Source organism: Lissotriton helveticus, chromosome 2_1, assembly GCF_964261635.1.
Source record: "Lissotriton helveticus chromosome 2_1, aLisHel1.1, whole genome shotgun sequence".
NCBI lineage: Eukaryota > Metazoa > Chordata > Amphibia > Caudata > Salamandridae > Lissotriton > Lissotriton helveticus.
The window spans coordinates 1,973,187,160-1,973,207,229 of record NC_136059.1 but is presented as its reverse complement, the minus strand read 5'-3'; the positions used below and the strand labels follow the sequence as shown (position 1 = coordinate 1,973,207,229).

At 49.3% G+C, this 20,070-nt stretch overlaps 1 protein-coding gene across 2 annotated transcripts in view; it reads left to right on the top strand.

Moving 5' to 3' along the window:
• LRBA (LPS responsive beige-like anchor protein) overlaps nt 1-20,070 on the top strand; it is a 2,244,423-nt gene that overhangs the window by 418,402 nt on the left and 1,805,951 nt on the right. Inside the window, exon 24 of one of the 2 annotated variants that reach the window (XM_078676915.1) lies at nt 998-1,179. In XM_078676915.1, the coding sequence (XP_078533041.1) occupies nt 998-1,179 (182 nt within the window). The remainder of the gene's footprint in view (nt 1-997; nt 1,180-20,070) is intronic. The other variant, XM_078676916.1, reaches the window with a different exon arrangement.

The window sequence follows — 20,070 nt, the reverse complement described above, 5'->3', positions numbered from 1 at the left end:
CGCTCCCTTCGAGCCACTTCATAACTGTCCTCTTCGTCTCCTTACTCTTAAGACTGCATTCCTGGTTGCCATCACTTCTGCCAGGAGAGTGAGTGAGCTCCAGGCTCTTTCTTCCCAACCTCCCTTTCTTTCTGTCCATCCGGACAAAGTTGTGTTGCGGACGCGACCCTCTTTCCTGCCCAAGGTAGTCACAGACTTACACATCGGGCAGTCTATCACCTTGCCCACCTTCTTTCCGCCTCCGCATCCCTCGAAAAAGGAATAGAGGCTCCACCGTCTGGACCCAAAACGTGCGCTTTCATATTATCTGGATCGCACACACCAGTTCCGGTTGGATGACCAACTCTTTGTTGGTTACGTGGGCGGGACGGGCGGTGCACGAACGGACCATTTTTCGATGGGTCGTCTTGTGCATCAAGGCTTGTTACTCTCTGGCTAAAAAAGGAGCCTCCTGTGGGCTACGTGCCCATTCCACTCATGCCACGGCGGCTACTACTGCCCTGAGTCTGGGAGTCCCCTTGCAGGACATCTGTCAGGCAGCTACGTGGGCCTCGCTGCACCCGTTTACTAAGCACTACTGCCTGGACAGCCAAGTCCGGAGAGATGGCTTTTTCGGCCGTTCCGTTCTCCAGGACTTTCTGGTGTGATCATTGGTCTGCAAACCCACCACCGGGGTTGGTATTGCTGGGGTATCTATTCTAAGGTAAGGAATCTAATACCTCGTGCGTCTCGTATTGTTTCTATTGTACCCTACTTTTAAGACCAAGAGCCCATTATTAATGGTTATGGAAATCCTACAACCTTTTCCTCCATTGTTTAAGGTAAGTGAACTTGTTGGTATGTAGTAGATAGCCAGTTGACGATTTTTATTAATGATTACTAATATGGATTAATAAGAGCTGAGACATGTCCTTGCTTTATTTTGTCCAGGTAGTAAGCACATCAGGGATTGGATTCCTCTGTCATGCCAGTGTTAAACTTTGTCTTATTTTTTTAGCAGACAAGACTACAGGAACCAACAGGGCAAGACCAAACCTCTACTTCAGCATCCAATGGTCAGAGAAGGGATTCCAGATCAACCATGTTTCGTATTCCTGAATTTAAATGGTCCCCAATGCATCAGCGTCTGCTCACAGATCTCCTATTCTCAATCGAAACTGATATACAGATGTGGCGCAGGTGTGTTTCTTTACTTGACCTCCTAAACCTTTTTTGACTTTGCATTCAGTTTGATATAGGGTTTTTATTGTGTGCATGTGAAACCAGAAACACAGGTGGTATGTTTAATCCATCAGGACGATGTTGCCTAAACTTTTTAATTGATAGCGCTGCATATTACTGCTTTCTTCCCTTGCAAAAATAAGTAATGTATTGTTGATTTTAGTGATTAGGTTTAAGTCCTTCCATCTCTTCTTCGAAGTCACTCCCTTCAGCTGGGTAAAATCTTAAGGCTTGCCAATAAGCCAGCTGCCGACTTCTTTTTTTCCCCCCCAAGACTTGTTACCCCCCTTGGCCTACCCATTTCTTCCCTGAGCTATTCTTGCTTAGATCTGGCAATGAAGGTCCCGCTGATCTGTTTTCTTTCTCAAAGCGTTTTCATCGGAAGGCACATGGAAGAATATCTGCACACCATCCATCTTCGACTCAATGTGCATCCCTGCAACCTGGTAATAGTACCACCTAAAGTCACACCCTACACTAACAGGCATTTCTGGTTGAGAATTCTACCTCTGGATTATCACCTGTAGACCAATCCCAAGGCGTCCGACTGCATCCACAAAACTTCAAAGCCTCAATCCTGCCACTGGTGTCGATGGACCTAGTCCGCGCCGGAAGTGATGTCAGGCGATATCCCTGAGTCCAAAAAGTGCCTGCATCAACATCATCTCACTTTTTTCTGTGCCTTGGAGGTGGATCCGGAGCTTCAATCTCTGAGGAGTTTTTATCATACAAAATTAAAAGCAGTACCAATTTCTCCACATTAGAAATTGGGTTTTAAACCCTTTAGGGATTGTGAGGGACAGATGTTCTCACAATCCCCCATTTAATCTGTTTGCGGGGCTTGGGCTCCGACCATGACGCACAATCTTGCTCTTCCTGCCTCAGTATGAATCCTAGGGCCGTCAAGGAGCAGGAGGGCAAGCTTTTTTGGGCTCGAACTAGGGACAACCATCGGCAATGAAAAAATTCTTGACTCCATTCCTGTTCCCCATCTTCCTCATCCACCAAGTGGAGGAGACACTACAAGAAATCCAAAAAGTCAAAAGGTAAGTCTCCTCAACGTTCTCCGTTTCCTACAAGACTTTGGTCTTCTGAACTGGAGTTGGTCAAAATCTCAGCAGATGATCCTCTGTGCAGCACTGCTCCTCTGCTAGGACTGGCTACGGACAGACCACATTGAAACTTTTGGCGCTGGCTCCTACAACTAAGCCTTTAACGCTGCAGTTCCCCAAATTTCGGACACCAGACTCTGATCCAGCAGCATTCCCCAATGCCATGTATAACATCTTTGCAAAGGTGTCAAAGCCGTGCGGTGCACACTCTGGCGCGATGGCTACAGCATGACTCCCAATGTTCATGCCATATTAATCAATGCTGTTCAGTGCTACACTTTCAGATCTGGCACCTCAGCCCTGCTTTGACCCAGCACTCTGGTTCTCAGCTCCGCAACTATCTTCATGACCACCGTCGGCTCTGGATACAGAGTCACCAGAGCAGCAGACCTAATCCCAGACTTTACTCCCGTAGAGAGGCACAAAGGATACTGGAAGAGGAGGCTTTCTGAGCACGCCTTCATGAAAGCTTTGGTACGGATTCAGATCCTGTTAACGGTCTCGATTATGAAGACCAAAGGCAGGATCCCCTTAAGGATTTAAAGGGCGTATCATGAGTTAGTGGCCTGGATACTTCCCCCCTGAATTGGCCATTGAGTTCCCTGTTGGACCACCCATTCCTAAGATGAGGTCTCTCCATAAAATCATGTTGAGGACTACAGAGGCCTTTGATTCATAGCTGCCATCAGCTGAAACTAAAGCTAAAGTCCGCACAGAGATCCTATTGCCCTCCTCTGCAAAATTCGAGCCCTTGCTGCCCTTGCTTCCCCTTCTCCTGGCTACTTGGGAGAAGCCGCCATCTTCGCTGGCAGTTGACAGGCTTAGTTGATCGACTTTAATGAGCAACGCCAGGTGACCTTTAAATGCATCAATCACTGGAGAGCCTGGTAATACAGGCGTCCTGTTACAGTACGCAGTTGGGTGGAGCTTTTCCCAAAATGCCATCGGTCAGGGAGTTCAAAAGACTAGAGGCTTGGTGCAAGACATCTTATTCAGCTGGTTGCATTGCCTTGAAGTCATTAAATGCCAATTCTCTTCTGGCCAGATATAAGCATGGTTTGTGGGACATTGCCCAAATGATGCTGCAGCATGTCCCTCCAGACATGAAAGACAATTTTCAAGAGGTCATTACCAATAGACAAAATGCTTCCCGATATATTATTAAGTTCAGGTCTTGACCCAACTGACACAGTTGCCCAGCCGTGGGCACCTCTTTCTCAGTTTATTACTTTGCTGGCTCCGGACATCTGATTTCTCTTCTGACTCCAGTCCAATTTGATGGCTCTTCCGTTCGATGAAGTGCGCCTCTTTGGGGATAAGGCAAATTCAGTACTTGAGAGGTTCAAAGCATCAAGGGTCACAGCAAATTCACTGGGCCTTCAGTTTCTACCAACAAACAAGACTTCATGTAATTTTGCCACTTTTTGTGGCTTTAGGAGAGGTTCCTTCCGTTCCAGACAATATCAACAACCCCAGCAACAGCCTATCCACCTCGCTTATCAATACAGGGATCATTCCAGAGAAAGTGGCAGTGGATCCATCTTGCAATCCTCGTCCTCCTCCTTTTCTGCACCTCAATGAAAGCAGGCCTAGTTTCTTGCTTCATCCCTACACTTAGTCTGTGGGAGGGCTGGTGTCCCATTATTTCATCCATCCCGGACAGCCATTACTTTGAAAAAAGGGGCTACACCCTTCCCTCAGCATCCACCATCCATCCCACTTACTCCATCTTCCTCACCTCCTGACCATTTGACCATTCTACAGCAAGAAGTGGCAGATCTCCTTCTGAAAGAAGCGCTGGAGTTGGTGCCAGACAGGGAAATAGGCCTAGGTTACTATGCACGTTCTTTCTGGTAACCAAAAAGGACAGTGGGCGGCTCCCCGTGCTAGATCTCAGGAGCCAGAATTTCATCCTAAAAATGGAGAAGTTGAAAGTGCTGACCCTAGCTCAAGTACTGCTGGCATTGACCTTGTAGACTGGATGCTGTCACTGGATTTGCAGGATGCATACTTCTATATCCCTAGCCTGCGGTCCCATCGGAGGTACTTTCACTTTGTGGTGGGTTCTAGGCACTACCAGTTTGCGGTTGTGAGGAAATGGGGTGTATTATATGGTGTGCGACCTCACTGTGTATTACTCTTACCAACTTCTTTAGGACCCTTAGGCTTCGTTTGTCAAACCTGAAGCTCAACCCTGGGTAGCTGTGGCTCTGAGCAATAAGGCTTAAACAAAGGAACAAGTGTAACGCATTTGAAAACCACAGAAAAAAATTGAAGATGAAATCAACAAGACATCAAAGAAATCCAACTCCAATGTATAAAAATAGATTGTATTTTTATGTATTTCTAGACAGCCTAACGAGAAAGATTCACCAGAGGGTTCTGGAGATATAGAAATCACAAGGTATAGTAACTCATAGCACTTCACACTCAACCGCGAACAAGCATTGGCAAATTTAATGAATTTGACACTTGAAAACCTTTTCGCTAACACATTTGGTCTAGTTGTAGTGCTGTCACTTGGAGTCTCTTTGGGTGACCAACTCCAATAGAGAGCCAGTCAATAGGACCTGCAAATTCCTCAGAAACAGTTACCTCGGCAGATGAAGAGTCTTCAGTCAGTTCCAGGCACTTTTATCCTTTACAGTAGTTTCCTATGGAACTGGCCCTCATGCAAGCGGTGAAGGATGCTGAAAGTTTGTGGATGCGTTGCAGTCGATAGGGCAGTCTTGCTACAACTACTCCTCGGCTCACAAAGAGGGTGAGGTGGTCCTAGTCATGTCCCTTAAAGCCTTGTCTGTACTGGCGGAAGTCCATCCCCACTGGACTACAGGTAGCCCAGTATCGAGGTCACAAGCCAATCCTTTCTCGATCAATAACTCGTCACATGGGAGTCTTAGCTGCACTCCCGACACTCCTAGGCTCAGTGGACTGGGATGCAACTTTATGCATCATGTCTTGGTCCCTGGTGCTGCACAGAGGCAGTTGGCAGCGGGTTGAAGACTTTGGGCTACCAACGTGCCCCAACAGGTTTCTTCATCTGTTGGGTATCTATGCTGCGAACATGGGGCCAGTCAGCTGGACCTTGGAGTTTCTTGGTTTTGGCTGGGCTCTGGAGACGACTTCTGCTTGAGCGGGACATGGCAGGCACAGCCCCTCTCTTTTGCTAGCCACAAGGTTCAGCAGGTGCAGTCTACTACAGTGCAGTCTCTCTTTGCCGGTTCCACGGTGCGGCAGGGCAGTCCTTCTGTCCTTTGTCCACTCGAGATCGGAGTTCGGGGTGCCAGGAGTGCCCTATTTATGCTCAGAAAATGGCCTCAGGGCAGGATGCGGTTGGTAGCCATTGAGCAACCACATTTCCTCCCACCTGATTACAACTTCCGCAAAGTGTGGCATCTGGGCATACCAGGATGCACCATTCTGCCCACTTTCAATATGACAGGACCCCACTCCCGGTATCTGGACATCCCTAGCCCAACCCATAGTCGTGGCTACTAAGTGCACCAGAAAAACGGTTTGGCAACTGGTTTCCCTTCTCCTGTGCCTAGTGCCAGCCTGTCTGCCTAAACAACGGAGCAGCCCCTCTTCCAAGTGTTTCCCATTTCCCCCTCAAAGGCGGTTTCTCTTTTGAAGCTTGCCTTTTGGGCCAACACCTGTGTGTATTCCTGCAGGAGAGAAGTGACCCCCCTCCTTGAGCAGGACCGTAATGTATTCTTTCCTTGGAGTCATTAGCACTTCTCCCTAGGAGGGCAGAATGTCTCGGTGGCAGGATCCTGTGTGCAACCTATATGGGCACTGGGAACTAAATGCAACAAAGTGGCAACTTTGCTAAAGTTGCATACAGAAACCTGTTATATTTATTTCAATTTAAGAATCAAGTGGGACTTAGTGTATTAAGGTGTTTGATAACTTGGATGACCCACTTTGGTTGCACCGTTTCAGAGTTAGCAAAACACTGTACTAGCCTATTGCACGACCAAGCCTTTCCACAGTAAAAACAAGTTTTTCGTTTTTACTATCAGAACATGTAAAATACATGGTCTGCCTATGAGATATGTTGTATTCTGCCTAAGCACTCAATAGGCCTGCCATAGAAGTGACTTAAACATACATCAGGGGGAAACCGGGCTCTGCCATTATTATTTTAAATTGCAAAGTCAGGCTACCAGTGTAGACTTGTGTTTGCTTTGTTCGCCCTAAGTTGGCAGGGTATGCCCAGACTTGGGTCCCTTGCTCACTTTGCCACTGAATTCAAGCTTGGCTGGCTTATGAGGGCTGTTACCCCGAAACCAGTCCCAGGATGTTTGTTTCCGGTCCAGGGAAGACATGGCTTAGCAATTCAGACTGGACTGTTCCCATGAGGCACAGGGTCAAGACTGATTTGTATATAGCTGTGTCTGAACTGGGGTGGCGAAATGAGCTAAAGAATGATGATTGATTCAACCCAGATCCGTAACTGGGGGTGAGTGTCTGAAAAGTATAAGCGCTCCGTCCATCTCCTTGTGTTTACCAGTTTAGACTGCTCTACCAGCATGCGAATGGCGGGCTGGAGTCTCGTCTTACGCATGTCATACCCAGGGTGGCACAATCAATTCTGCAGTTCCTGGGGGTAACCTTCTAACTTCCATGCCCTGGATACGCTGGGTACTATTTAGTTGGGACTTTCAGATAAGTTCACTTTTACAAAAAGTAATTTCCTTACCGCCGTACAAACCCTTGGATTGACATTGGCACCTCAAGTCTTCCCCAAGGTGATGGCAGTGGTTGCAGCTCATTTCAGATTGTCAGGTGTACAGATCTTCCAGGACCTCGACGACTGACTCGTTAAAGCCAACTCCCCAGAGATAGTGTTGCACCACCTGTAGTCAACGACTTCAGTTGTTCGACCTGGAATTTTCAATCAACGAACTGAAATCTCACCTGATAGTTTCCTACATTCTCCTAGTCAAACATGCATGCTGGGGTGGGGAGCTCACCTGGAGGATCTGGAGATCAGGGGCCTCTTGTCTCCAGAGGAGCATGTTCTTATCATACTAGAATAGAACAATTTGGCTGGTGCTTAAGGCAATTCTCCCCTCCTTCGCAGGTCAGTCCATCCAGATCTTGACAAACAACATGACTGCAATGTGGTATGTCAATAAGCTAGAGGGAGTAGGGGGCCTCATCTGCTTTGTGTGAAGGCTCGGAGACTGTGTTCTTGGGCACACCGCCAAGAGATATGGCTCACCGCCAATCACCTAGTGGGGTCTTTGAACGTCAGAGCCGACAGCTGAGTTGGCATTATCTTGCCTGTCACGAATGGCATCTTGCCCAGTGGGGCACTCCTCAGGCAGAATTATTCGCCTCTTCAGAACATCCTCAGTGCCAGCAATTCTGTGCCCTCCAGGATCCGTTGAGGAGAGCCCTGGAGGACACGTTTCAGTTGATGTAGAACTACTCCCTCATTCACTTGATTCTTCGGGTTCTACGAAAGATTCGCCGTGATCGGGCCCAAGTAATTCTTTTAGCCCTGGATTGGCTGAGACAGGTGTGCTATGCAGACCTCCTGCGCTTCTCCACATGTCCTCCACTATGTCTACCATTCAGGCTGGACCTTCTCTCCCGGTCAGGGGTCTGGTTCTGTAACCCAATTTCCGAGGCTTCAACCTACATGCTTAGAGATTGAGCGAGCACAGTTGAGCTCAATTGAGCTGCCACCAGAGGTGGTAGACATTACATTGTCTGTGTGTTGCCCCTCCACTAAGTCTGCATACTCCAGCAGATGGGGCAACTTTGTTGCTTGGTGTGCAGACAGTGTTGCGGATACCTTGCAGGCCAAGCTATCCTAAGAGCTGCAGTTCGTGCTTTTTCTAGCTTAAAAAGGGTGTGCTGTTGGCACTGAGAAGGGCTATTTAGCCGTTTTTGTCTGTTTTCCTCTGTCTGCCGGATCAGCCATCTCTATTTAAGTCTCCTATTGTCTTGCTTTTCCTTAACAGCCTGACTGATCTTTTTCCTCCTCCTCCATTTGTAGTTACTCAATGGGAATTGAATGTGGTTCTTACTTTCTCGATTAGGACTCCACTTAAGACTTCTACACAATAGTATGATTCACACATGTTGACTCTTTAAGACAGTATTTTTGGTTGCCATCACGTCTGCTAGACTAGTCGGTGAGTTACAGGCCCTGAGCTGCCGCCCCTTGTACACTACCACCTCCCCAGACTAGTTGGTGTTCCTAACCAGGGCTGCTTTCCTTCCCAAGGTGATCACTCCTTTTCACCTTTCTCAAGCTATCATCCTCCCATCCTTCTACCCGCCACCTCAATCTTCCAAGGAGGTGGAACGGTTACATCGTTTGGTTCTGAATTACTACCTAAACCTCACCAGAGAATATCATTCTAGTGACCAGATCTTTGTGGGTGGTAGTGGAGCCAAAAAGGGGAAGGCAGTTCACAAGAGTACTCTATCCCGATGGATCATTCTCTGCCTTAAAATCTGCTACACCCTCACCAGGAGGGAACCGCCGGAAGGAATTCGGGCCCATTCCACCAGGGCTAAGTCCACCACTTCGGCATTGGGTCAGGGTGTTACGATTGTGGAAGTATGGAAAGCAGCGATGTGCACAAGTTTGCAAAGCATTACTGTTTTGATGCAGAGGCATGCAGGGAAAAGCACTTAGCTAGATCCGTCTTACAGGATTTCCTGGTCTGATTCATCCATCAACCCTCCTCCTCGGCAGGGTATTGCTATGAAATCTGTTCTACAGGTGAGGAATCTGCGGGTAGAGGTATCCATCGGGAGGAAAAGTTACTTACCTGCGCTAACAATGCTTCTGGTGGATACTCTATATACCTGCAGATTCCTCACCGACCTATTCTCATCCCCTTTTTGAAGGAGGACTCATAAGGTCATTTGATAAGGCTATAAATATATTTTGTGACTGCAATCTCTCATGAATTGTTTACTCCCTCTCACCTGGAAGTCTTGGAAAAATGGAGGGAAACTCGAGAAGATGCTTTATGGACTCCAGGATATCGCCTTTTTACTCTGTTGGTTTTGGTTGTCTCATTGCTCATAAAGATATAGCTAGTTATTAGAATCAGATAGGGCCCCTACGTACACGCAGTGACTGCGGGGAATGGTCTTCTGTGAGGCTACTAGAAAGGAAACCTGCTGAGAGAGAGGTTATCTGATGAAAATCATCAAGATTTTGGGCCACTGATGGAATAATTTCAAACCAGCTATGACTTGAAACAGATGTAACAGTCTATATTCTTCCTTAGTTTGACTTTATGGCCTTTCAATTGTAAGTGACTCCAGTGCTGTAAAGGTTTCTCATGGTTGTTTGATAGAAAAAGGTATGCCTCAGCAATTCATGCCTAAACCACGCAGTCTCAACCACGAGCGCGTCTTTAGCTAGCATGACTTCACAACAAATTTTGTTGTAGAGGCAAGATTGGTAAAGGCATACATGGTAAAGATCTCACCAAGCCCCATGCCCTGAGCTCTAAAACCCTGTCCCCAGCACTGCAATCCCCCTCCCCCGAGCCCTAAACACTACCCAGTGAGCCCTAAAAACTGGCCCCTAGCCCTGCAATAATCCCCACCCCAGCCCAAAATATGTCCCGACCCCTGCCCCCCGCCCTGAGCCCTAAAACTGACCCCAGCCCAAAACTACCCAGAATCCCCTTCCCCACCTGAGCCCTAAAACAACCCACAAGCCAATAAAATGTCCTTCACCCCAGCCCCCCTGTCTTAAACCCTAAAATGGCCCCCAGCCCAAAAATCTACCCCAACGCCTACCTCCCGTCCTGAGCCCTAAATTGGCTTCCAGCCCAAAAATCTACCCCGAATCCTGTCCCCCGCCAAATCTGTAATACAGCCCCAGGCACACACGTCCTTGACCTCGGCCCCCCTGTTCTAAGCCCTAAAATGGATTCCATCCCAAAAAAGTCCCCCAACCCCTGCACCCCTCGCTGAGCCCTAAATTTACCCCAGCCCTAACAACTACCCCATACCCTGTCCCCCGCCCGAGCCCTAATACAGCCCCCTAGGACTAAAAAAGTCCTCAAACCCAGCTCCAAAGCCCAAAAAACAACCACGATCTCAGCCCCTCACACTGAGTCCTAAAACACCCCCGCCATGAACCCTAAAACTACCCCCCTGAAAACTACCCCCTCCCCCCTGAAAACTACCCCTCTAATCTCCCAAGCCATACTTATAAAGCCGTGTCCCGGTGCTTCCTCTGATCCTTCCTGTTCCTGTCCCCTCCCATCCGGTCTCTGGAACTAGACTGCTGACTGCCTTAACCAGGCATATGCGTGGTTGAGGCATATGCTTGGTTAAGGCATATGCACTGTTACGGCAAGCTGTGTTCTGCTTGCATGGTTAACACACAGCTTAACCTGTGTTGTTAATGCTGTTTCTGTGATGTAATGTGGAATGGGGAAATTTTAACAAGATTGTTTATTAAAAAAAATCATCTGGCTTTTCCTTACAAATCTGAGAAAAGTAATTGTGGTATTACCCTTAACCCTCTCACATTGCAGAAGCCCATCTGTTATGATTTAGTTTACTATGTAGCAAATAACATGGCTAAAATATATAAATATGCATATGTTTAATTTTTGTTCAGAGTTTCAAATCCCTTTCACTCACATGTCAAATCACTATAAATATTGGAAAAATGAATAGTCGTGCAGTATTGATATTCCGGATGGGGGTTAAAAAAAAAAATTGAACTATTCTTTAAAATGTGAAAGGTGAGATTGTTCTCGCTCAACAAAGAACCCTGTCTGAAATTGACAAACATCTGGTGGTATTAATAAATCTTTGGCTTCTCATGACTTTGCCTAGTCATTGCAACATCTCTGCTACAGAGTTCCACATGTGAACATCTTGTTCGAGGCATGTGGGCTGCTGAATTCATATCTGTGCATAGATCGCCGCCTAGTGTTGGGTCCGGATGATTGCACTTTGTTGTCTTGGAAGAGTCTTCGAAGTATCACGAGATAGGTGACTCCTCCCTTGGACTACAGTGCGCATGGGCATCTTCTCCATCCTCAGATTGTTTTTTTCCGCCATTGGGTTCGGATGCAAACTCTTATACTCCAACTCGGAATCGAAAACAAAACTTTTGTAAAGGCCAAAAGCCCTTCGACTTCGGCGGTATTGTTTTCGTTCGGTACCTCTCTACTCGATCCAACCTTCCATCTCGAATCGGTCGTCGACGCGGGCCGTTGGGCCTTTTCGATGCCACGTTAGCCGACCGTCGATAGAAAGAAGCCCGTTTATAAGGTGCCCACAATGCCACTCCAAGTTCCCACATACTGATAAACATTCAGTATGCAACAAGTGCCTTTCCCCAGACCATAGGGAAGAAACCTGCCCAGCCTGCGCCCAGTTTCGCTCCCAAAAAACTATACGAAACCGACGGGCTGTCCGACGACGTCATCATGGCGCCCACGGCGCCGACGACTGACGCGGAGCCGCAGACGACGCCTACCGACGCGCAAGGGTACTGCTACGCAAAAATTTCCGGATCCAGTCTGACGCCTGGGGATATTCTAAGGTAAGGAATCTAATACTAACTAATGTCTCTTACAGATATATCGTTACACAAGTAGTAACTTGTGCGACAGGCACCGGAACCGGACAACATCTTCGATGATGACCAGGATCTACAGGACGCCCCGGACTCGGACCTAGAAATCGTCACCATCGAGGATTACTCCGACAACGAAATCCCGTCGGGGAAAATCGTGAGTACAACACCCGCGACACCGATTAACCTGTTACCAGTGGCTCAGGTCGAGGCATCGCCAAAAGGCCTTAGCCAAGATCACAAACAAATTTCGCCAGCCCCGCCTTCCGGCTCGGCTCCGAAACCTTCAGAAACCTTCAGAAACCCCAGGGCCCAGTGCCATCGTCCCAAAGAAGGTTCCAGAGCCAAAGAAGGTCACCGACCCAAAGGGCGTCGATCCAAAAAAGGCCGCACAGCCAAAGGGCATCGAGCCAAAGAAGAGTGTCGACCCGACAAAGGCCATTCAGCCAAAAACTGTCGACCCCAAAAAGTCGGTCGACCCGAACAAAGGCACCCAGCCAAAGGGCGCCGAACCGAAGAAGGTCGCTGACCCGAGCAAGCCTGCTGTTCCGAAAACCGTCGACCCGGCAACCGGTGCCGTTCCGAAACCAGTATAGAAACCGGCAAAACCTGTCGACCCAAGGACAACGGCTCCAAAGACACCAGTCGATCCAAAAAAGAACATCGACTTGGTGAAAGACACTCATCCGAAGAAGCCTACGGAGCACAAAAAAGTGTCGACCCGAAACCAATCCTCGATCCAAAATCGGGGCCCGAGCCCAAACAGCCACACAAGACTCCAAAAGTCTTCGAAAAACCAAGTGTTACCGACCCGAAAAAGTCTAACACTAAACCCAGGACTGTAGAGGAAGAATTATTCCACCCAGATCCATCAGACGACCAAGCTAAAATATACATAAATCCAGAGACTGGTAAAGTTACCATCCTGCATAGGAAAAAAAGGCCTTTGGACTTTGAACCTGATTCTCCTATTCCACTGAAGAAAAGGGACTTTGGGACTTATCCCTCAAGACCCTTCAGCCCTTTTCAACCTATCATGCCTACCACACCTTTTACACCTTCCTCACCTTCTCACCACGGGGACGATGAGGGGGACACAGGGTATGAGCCACAGCCTCTATATGATTTCCCCAAGATCCTCACCAAGAGGAACCTTGGGAAGAACCAACAGACTCTTATGACACCCACCCCATCCCTGATGTACCCACTTACCCTACTAAACCGTCACCTACTGATGACACTGTAGTCTTCAACCCACTCATAGACAGGGCAGCACAATTCCACAATGTGGACATGCATAGTGACCCTGTGGAGGAAGACTTCCTTTTTGACACATTCACTGCAGAACAAGCATTGAAAATGCAATAGGTCTCGCAATAGAATAGTTACACATTTTTCGTTTTGCAAATGGATGAGTGGTGTTGCGTGGATGAGTGGCGTTGCGTGGATGAGTGGCGTTGCGTGGATGAGTGGCGTGTGTGAGTGGCGTTGCGTGTGTGAGTGGCGTTGCGTGTGTGAGTGGCGTTGCGTGTGTGAGTGGCGTTGCGTGTGTGAGTGGCGTAGCGTGTGTGAGTGGCGTAGCGTGTGTGTGGCGTTGCGTGTGTGAGTGGCGTTGCGTGTGTGAGTGGCGTTGCGTGGATAAGTGGGGTTGGAATGCAATAGGTTTCGCATTAGAAAAGTTCTAGTTATTGGTCTTGTAAATGACATAATTTATTTATTTTTGCGTTGTTAAAATTGCTATATTGATGGCTTTGTCATTTACAAAGCCAATAGTTATAACATTTGCAAATGTGACACCTATAGCATTTGGAATGCAACATGTTTTGTATTTACGTGACTTATATGGCAGCTCTTGTCGTTATGCTACATCTCTAGATAGTTTTATCTTCCGCAAATGTGACACCTATTGTAACACAATATGTGTTGTGAGGGTGAGTGAGGGTGAAGGGTTGAGGGTGAGGTGTTGAGGGTGAGGGGTTGAGGGTGAGGGTGAGTGAGGGTGAGGGTGAGTGAGGGTGAGGGGTTGAGGGTGAGGGGTTGAGGGTGAGTGAGGGGTTGAGGGTGAGTGAGGGTGAGGCTGAGGTGTTGAGGGTGAGTGAGGGTGAGGAGTTGAGGGTGAGTGAGGGTGAGGGTGAGTGAGTGTGAGGGGTTGAGGGTGAGTGAGGGTGAGTGAGGGTGAGGGGTTGAGGGTGAGTGAGGGTGAGTGAGGGTGAGGCTGAGGGGTTGAGGGTAAGTGAGGGTGAGTGAGAGTGAGGGTGAGTGAGGTGTTGAGGGTGAACGGTTGAGGGTGAGTGAGGGTGAGGTGTTGAGGGTGAGGCGTTGAGAGTGAGTGAGGGTGAGGCGTTGAGGGTGAGTGAGGGTGAGTGAGGGTGAGTGAGGGTGAGGGTGAGTGAGGGTGAGGCTGAGTGAGGGTGAGTGAGGGGTTGAGGGTGAGTGAGGGTGAGGGGTTGAGGGTGAGTGAGGGTGAGGGGTTGAGGGTGAGTGAGGGTGAGGGGTTGAGGCTGAGTGAGGGTGAGGGTGATTGAGGGTAAGGGGTTGAGGCTGGGTGAGGGTGAGGGTGAGGTTGAGGGTGAGTGAGGGTGAGGTGTTGAGGGTGAGTGTGGGTGAGGGAGGGTGAGGGTGAGTGAGGGTGAGTGAGGGTGGGGGTGAGTGAGTGTGAGTGAGGGTGAGTGAGGGTGAGGGGTTGAGGATGGTTGAGGGGTTGAGGGTGAGTGAGGGTGAAGGGTTGAGGGTGGTTGAGGGTGAGTGAGGGTGAAGGGTTGAGGGTGAGAGGGTGAAGGTGAGGGTGAGTGAGGCTGAGGGTGAGGGGTTGAGGGTGGGTGAGGGTGAGTGAGGGTGAGGGTGATTGAGGGTGAGGGTGATTGAGGGTGAGGGGTTGAGGGTGAGTGAGGGTGAGGGTGAGTGAGGGTGAGTGAGAGTGAGGGTGAGTGAGAGTGAGGGTGAGTGAGGTGTTGAGGGTGAGGGGTTGAGGGTGAGTGAGGGGGAGGCTGAGGGGATGAGGGTGAGTGAGGGTGAGGGGTTGAGGGAGGGTGAGGCTGAGTGAGGGTGAGTGAGGGTGAGGGGTTGAGGGTGAGTGAGGGTGAGGGTGAGGGTGAGGGGTTGAGGGTGAGTGAGGGTGAGGGTGATTGAGGGTGAGGGGTTGAGGGTGAGTGAGGGTGAGGGTGATTGAGGGCGAGTGAGGGTGAGGGTGAGGGGTTGAGGGTGACTGAGGGTGACTGAGGGTGAGTGAGGGTGAGTGAGGGTGGGGGTGAGTGAGGGTGAGGTGTTGAGGGTGGTTGAGGGGTTGAGGGTGAGTGAGGGTGAGGGGTTGATGGTGAGTGAGGGGTTGAGGGTGAGTGAGGGTGAGGGGTTGAGGCTGAGTGAGGGTGAGTGAGGGTGAGTGAGGGTGAGTGAGGGTGAGTGAGGGTGAGTGAGTGAGGGTGAGTGAGGGTGAGTGAGTGAGGGTGAGTGAGTGAGGGTGAGTGAGTGAGGGTGAGTGAGTGAGGGTGAGTGAGGGTGAGGGTGAGTGAGGGTTAGGGTGAGGGGTTGAGGGTGATTGAGGGTGAGGGGTTGAGGGTGGGTGAGGGTGAGTGAGGGTGAGGGTGATTGAGGGCGAGTGAGGGTGAGGGTGAGGGGTTGAGGGTGACTGAGGGTGGGGGTGAGTGAGGGTGAGTGAGTGAGGGTGAGTGAGGGTGAGGGGTTGAGGGTGAGTGAGGGTGAGGGGTTGAGGGTGAGTGAGGGTGAGGGTGAGTGAGGGTGAGTGAGGGTGAGTGAGGGTGATTGTGATTGAGGGTGAGTGAGGGTGAGTGAGGGTGATTGTGATTGAGGGTGAGTGAGGGTGAGTGAGGGTGATTGTGATTGAGGGTGAGTGAGGGTGAGTGAGGGTGATTGTGATTGAGGGTGAGTGAGGGTGAGTGAGGGTGAGTGAGGGTGATTGTGAGTGAGGGTGAGTGAGGGTGAGTGAGGGTGAGTGAGGGTGAGTGAGGGTGATTGTGAGTGAGGGTGAGTGAGGGTGGGTGAGTGAGGGTGGGTGAGGGTGAGGGGTTGAGTGAGGGTGAGGGTGATTGAGGGTGAGGGTGATTGAGGGTGAGGGGTTGAGGGTGAGTGATGGTGAGGGTGAGTGAGGGTGAGTGAGGGTGAGTGAGGGTGATTGAGGGTGAGGGTGATTGAGGGTGAGGGTGGGTGAGGGTGAGGGTGAGTGAGGGTGAGGGTGAGTGAGGGTGAGTGAGGGTGAGGGAGGGTGAGGGTGAGGGTGAGGGTGAGGGTGAGGGAGGGTGAGTGAGGGCAAGGGTGAGTGAGGGAGGGTGTGATGCGAAAGCACAACATCTGAATCCCTGAGCTTGTGTTTGAATAGAAGATTGGAATACATTCTGAATGGCGTGCACTGTTAAAGCTTACCAACGGCCGGTGCCATGCTCTGCTAATAAGAATTAAGCTGCAAAAGCGCCTCACTCATGAGCCTGCACACTTCATTTCAAAGCAATATAAAGATGACTTGTTCCTGAGAATGTTTTATGGCTGCCTCGTTGTCGCTCTTGTACTCATCCGACCTTATTAATGTGTCTGGTATTAACAAAATAATTTTCTTTTTGCCGATCTTGCTTTATTGCTTTCCAAATTTAGAAAAAAAAAAAGAAACGATAACGAGCTGGCAAACAGGCTAACACACTCGTCAAGCCAAGTTGTTTTTATTGCTCATCACAAAGGAATCAAAATGCGCTCCGAGCACTTTCAATGCAGGTTTCCGTGATTGCCCGAGACAGCGTTTGCCCAACAATGTCACAGAGGTCAGCCGAGAAATAAAATATGATATGCTTTTTTCAAGAAAGCACAACATCTGAATGCAGTGTCCGCGGTGTAAGAAGAGCCCTGGGGGAGGGAGCGAAAGGGATGCACTTGCAGAACAAAGGCAGACCTTCTGCTAATTGACTGAAAAATTAGCCCGGCCCCCTGTGGGAAGCACGCAGGCCAGCAGCAGATGGAGACACTTCGGACACTGTTGCAAGCCAGGCTCCCCACAACCTGCTGTGAAGCTGCCCGCAATTAAGGGTCACAACACTTTCTTGTTTAACAGAACACAAGCAAGATGAGAAAAATAACAAGCATTGACCGCCAGTACCACTCATTTTTAGCCAGCAGCCCTTTTGTCATCAGACTTTCACCTTGAGCAGGAAAGAGGAAATCATTAAATAGAACAAGGGAGGAGAGAAGGAAAGGTGACAGAGAACTGCTGGAGGAGCAAAGAGGAGAAAAGAAATGCACACGGCGGGCAGGGGAGGGGGCGGAGCGGGGAGAGCGGCATGTGGGTTTGGAGAAGCCGGGGCCTTTGAAGTGAAGCTAAGCTTCACTTCAAAAGGTGTCGGAGGAATGCGGCTGAGGGAACAGATGGCGATTGCGGCTGAGGGAACTGATGTGCACGCGCTTTTAAGCTCAATGCACATGCGCATTGAGCTTAAAAGTCACGGGCACTGCAAGGAATCGCCACGATTCCTTGCAACTTGGTTAAAGACTGTTTAAGCCGCAATAGGCTCGCAAGCTCGATGCGCATGCGCATCGACAGGCGAGACCTAAAAAAGTGTCAAAACACTTCCCATGCTAAAGGGAGTTCTAAAACACGCACCCGACATATTTAAGGATACAGCCAGGGCACGGGTGATCAATCCCAGGATAGAAAAAAAAATAAAGGCCGGCTCATACAGACCCTACTTACATCAAGGGCCAGTTGCCACTAGACTCATTGGTGGTTGCCAACGCACGAAAAAGAGCCAACTCTCAGACAACAGGGGAAGCACCTCCCCCTGACAAAGAGTCAAAAATTCTAGAGGCATCAGGCAAAAGGGTAGCTGCACAAGCCTCCAACTCATGGAGGATTTCTAATACACAAGCCCTACTGGCTCGTTACGACAGGGCACACTATGATCAGCTCGAAAGCCTTATGCAACACCTGCCCGAGCCTTTCAAATCACAAGCCAATGATCTCATCCAAGAGGGAAAGTTCATATCAAACGCCTCCATTAAATGTGCGCTTGACGCTGCAAACACCGCAGCTAGGTCAATTAATACTAGTGTCTTGCTACGCAGACATGCATGGCTTCGTATTTCTGGTTTTAAGAATGAGGTGCAGTCCACCATTCTTAACCAACCTGTCAATCAAGATTTTCTATTTGGCCCTGCTGTCGACACCATTTTGGACAAAATTAAAAAAGACACAGAAACCGCAAAATCTATGGGTGCATTGCAATTTCTGCAATAGGGGCTACTTTCGACTCTACTCATACAGGGCAAACACACGAGGGAATGCTTCACAAACATCTGCCTCATACAAAAGTAACACACAAGGTTCCTTCAACAAGAACACAACCAGGGGAGGTTACAGAGGTAACAGTAATAAGGGAAGAGGGCGTGTAGGCAATAACACCAGAGCCTCCACTGCCTCAAAACAGTGACTTCATTACGCTGCCTCCACACCACTTAACACCGGTCGGAGGCACACTACAACAGTTTCTACCTGTCTGGCACGCAATTACCACGGACAGGTGGGGTGAGAGAAATTATCCAGTGTGTTTATTGCCTAGAACTGACTTCTACAGCACCAAACATACCACCCAAACATCGTCCTATGTCCACGGAACACATCACCCTGCTACAGCAAGAGGTGAAATGCATGCTGGAAAAGGGGGCCATATAGCAAGTCCCTTTCCACCAACAAGGGACAGGAGTATACTCCCTATACTTCCTTATTCCAAAGAAGGACAGTTCCCTCAGACCAATATTGGACCTCAGACCCCTAAATCAATACATACTATCGGAGCACTTCCATATGATACAGCAAGGAGACTTCCTAGCAACACTGGACCTCAAAGATGCGTATTTTCACATACCCATCCATCCAGCCCACAGAAAATACCTCAGGTTCACAATAGAAGGTCAACACTACCAATTCAAGGTTTTGCCCTTCGGGGTTACCACGGCTCCAAGAGTGTTTACAAAATGCTTGACGACAGTGGCAGCACATCTCAGGAGGCAACACGTCCATGTGTACCCTTACCTGGATGATTGGCTAATACAAGCAAAATCGTACCAAGAGTGTGCAGCACACACGTCACAAACAATCCAGTTGCTACACAGCCTAGGCTTTTCAATCAACTACACAAAATCGCATTTGCAACCTTCCAACGTACAGCAATACCTGGGAGCCACCATAAACACCTCAGTGGCGAAGGCATATCCAAACTCAGCGAGGATAGCCAGTATGCAAACGCTCATTCGCAAATTCCTACCGCAGCTCTCTCTCCAAGCTCGAGTCTTTATGCAGCTCATAGGCATAATGGCCTCCTGCATATTCATTGTCCCCCATGCCAAACTTCAAATGCGCCCATTACAAGAATGCCTAGCACGGCAATGGAACCAGGCTCGAGGACAACTAAAAGACCTAGTGTTGGTGGACAGTGGCCCTCACAACTCTCTGCAGTGGTGGAATCCACAAAATCTTTCCAAGGGGCGACTGTTCCAAGAGCCGGTTCCACAACTAGTAGTAACAGCGGACGCATCACTGACAGGCTGGGGAGCCCATCTCCTTCAATACACAGTACAAGGGCTCTGGACAACCAAGCAGAAAAGGCTGCATATCAACCAACTAGAGTTGCTAGCGATGTTCCTGGCCCTGAAAGCATTTCAGAAATACTTGTACAGCAAGACGGTGTTGATCTGGACGGACAACATGACCGCAATGTACTACATCCAGAAACAGGGAGGAACGCACTCTCCACAGCTGTCTCATCTGGCACAAAGCATATGGAAGTGGGCGATTCCCAAAAACATTTTTCTCCTAGCGGAACACCTTCCAGGGAAGGACAATCAGATTGCCGACTTGCTCAGCAGGCACAGCCAACAACTACACGAATGGGAGATTCACCCCAGGTTCTCCAACCATTCTTCGAAGAGTGGGGTCACCCAGAGGTAGACCTGTTTGCCACAAAAGAAAACTCCAAATGCCAGTACTTTGCAGCCAGGTTCCCACATCCGTTGTCACAGGGCAATGCGATATGGATGAACTGGTCAGGCAGATTTGCGTACGCTTTTCCCCCCAGCACCGCTGATCCCACTGGTGGCACGCAAACTGCGGCAACACTCACTCACGCTAATCCTAGTTGCTCCCACATGGGCGAGACAACC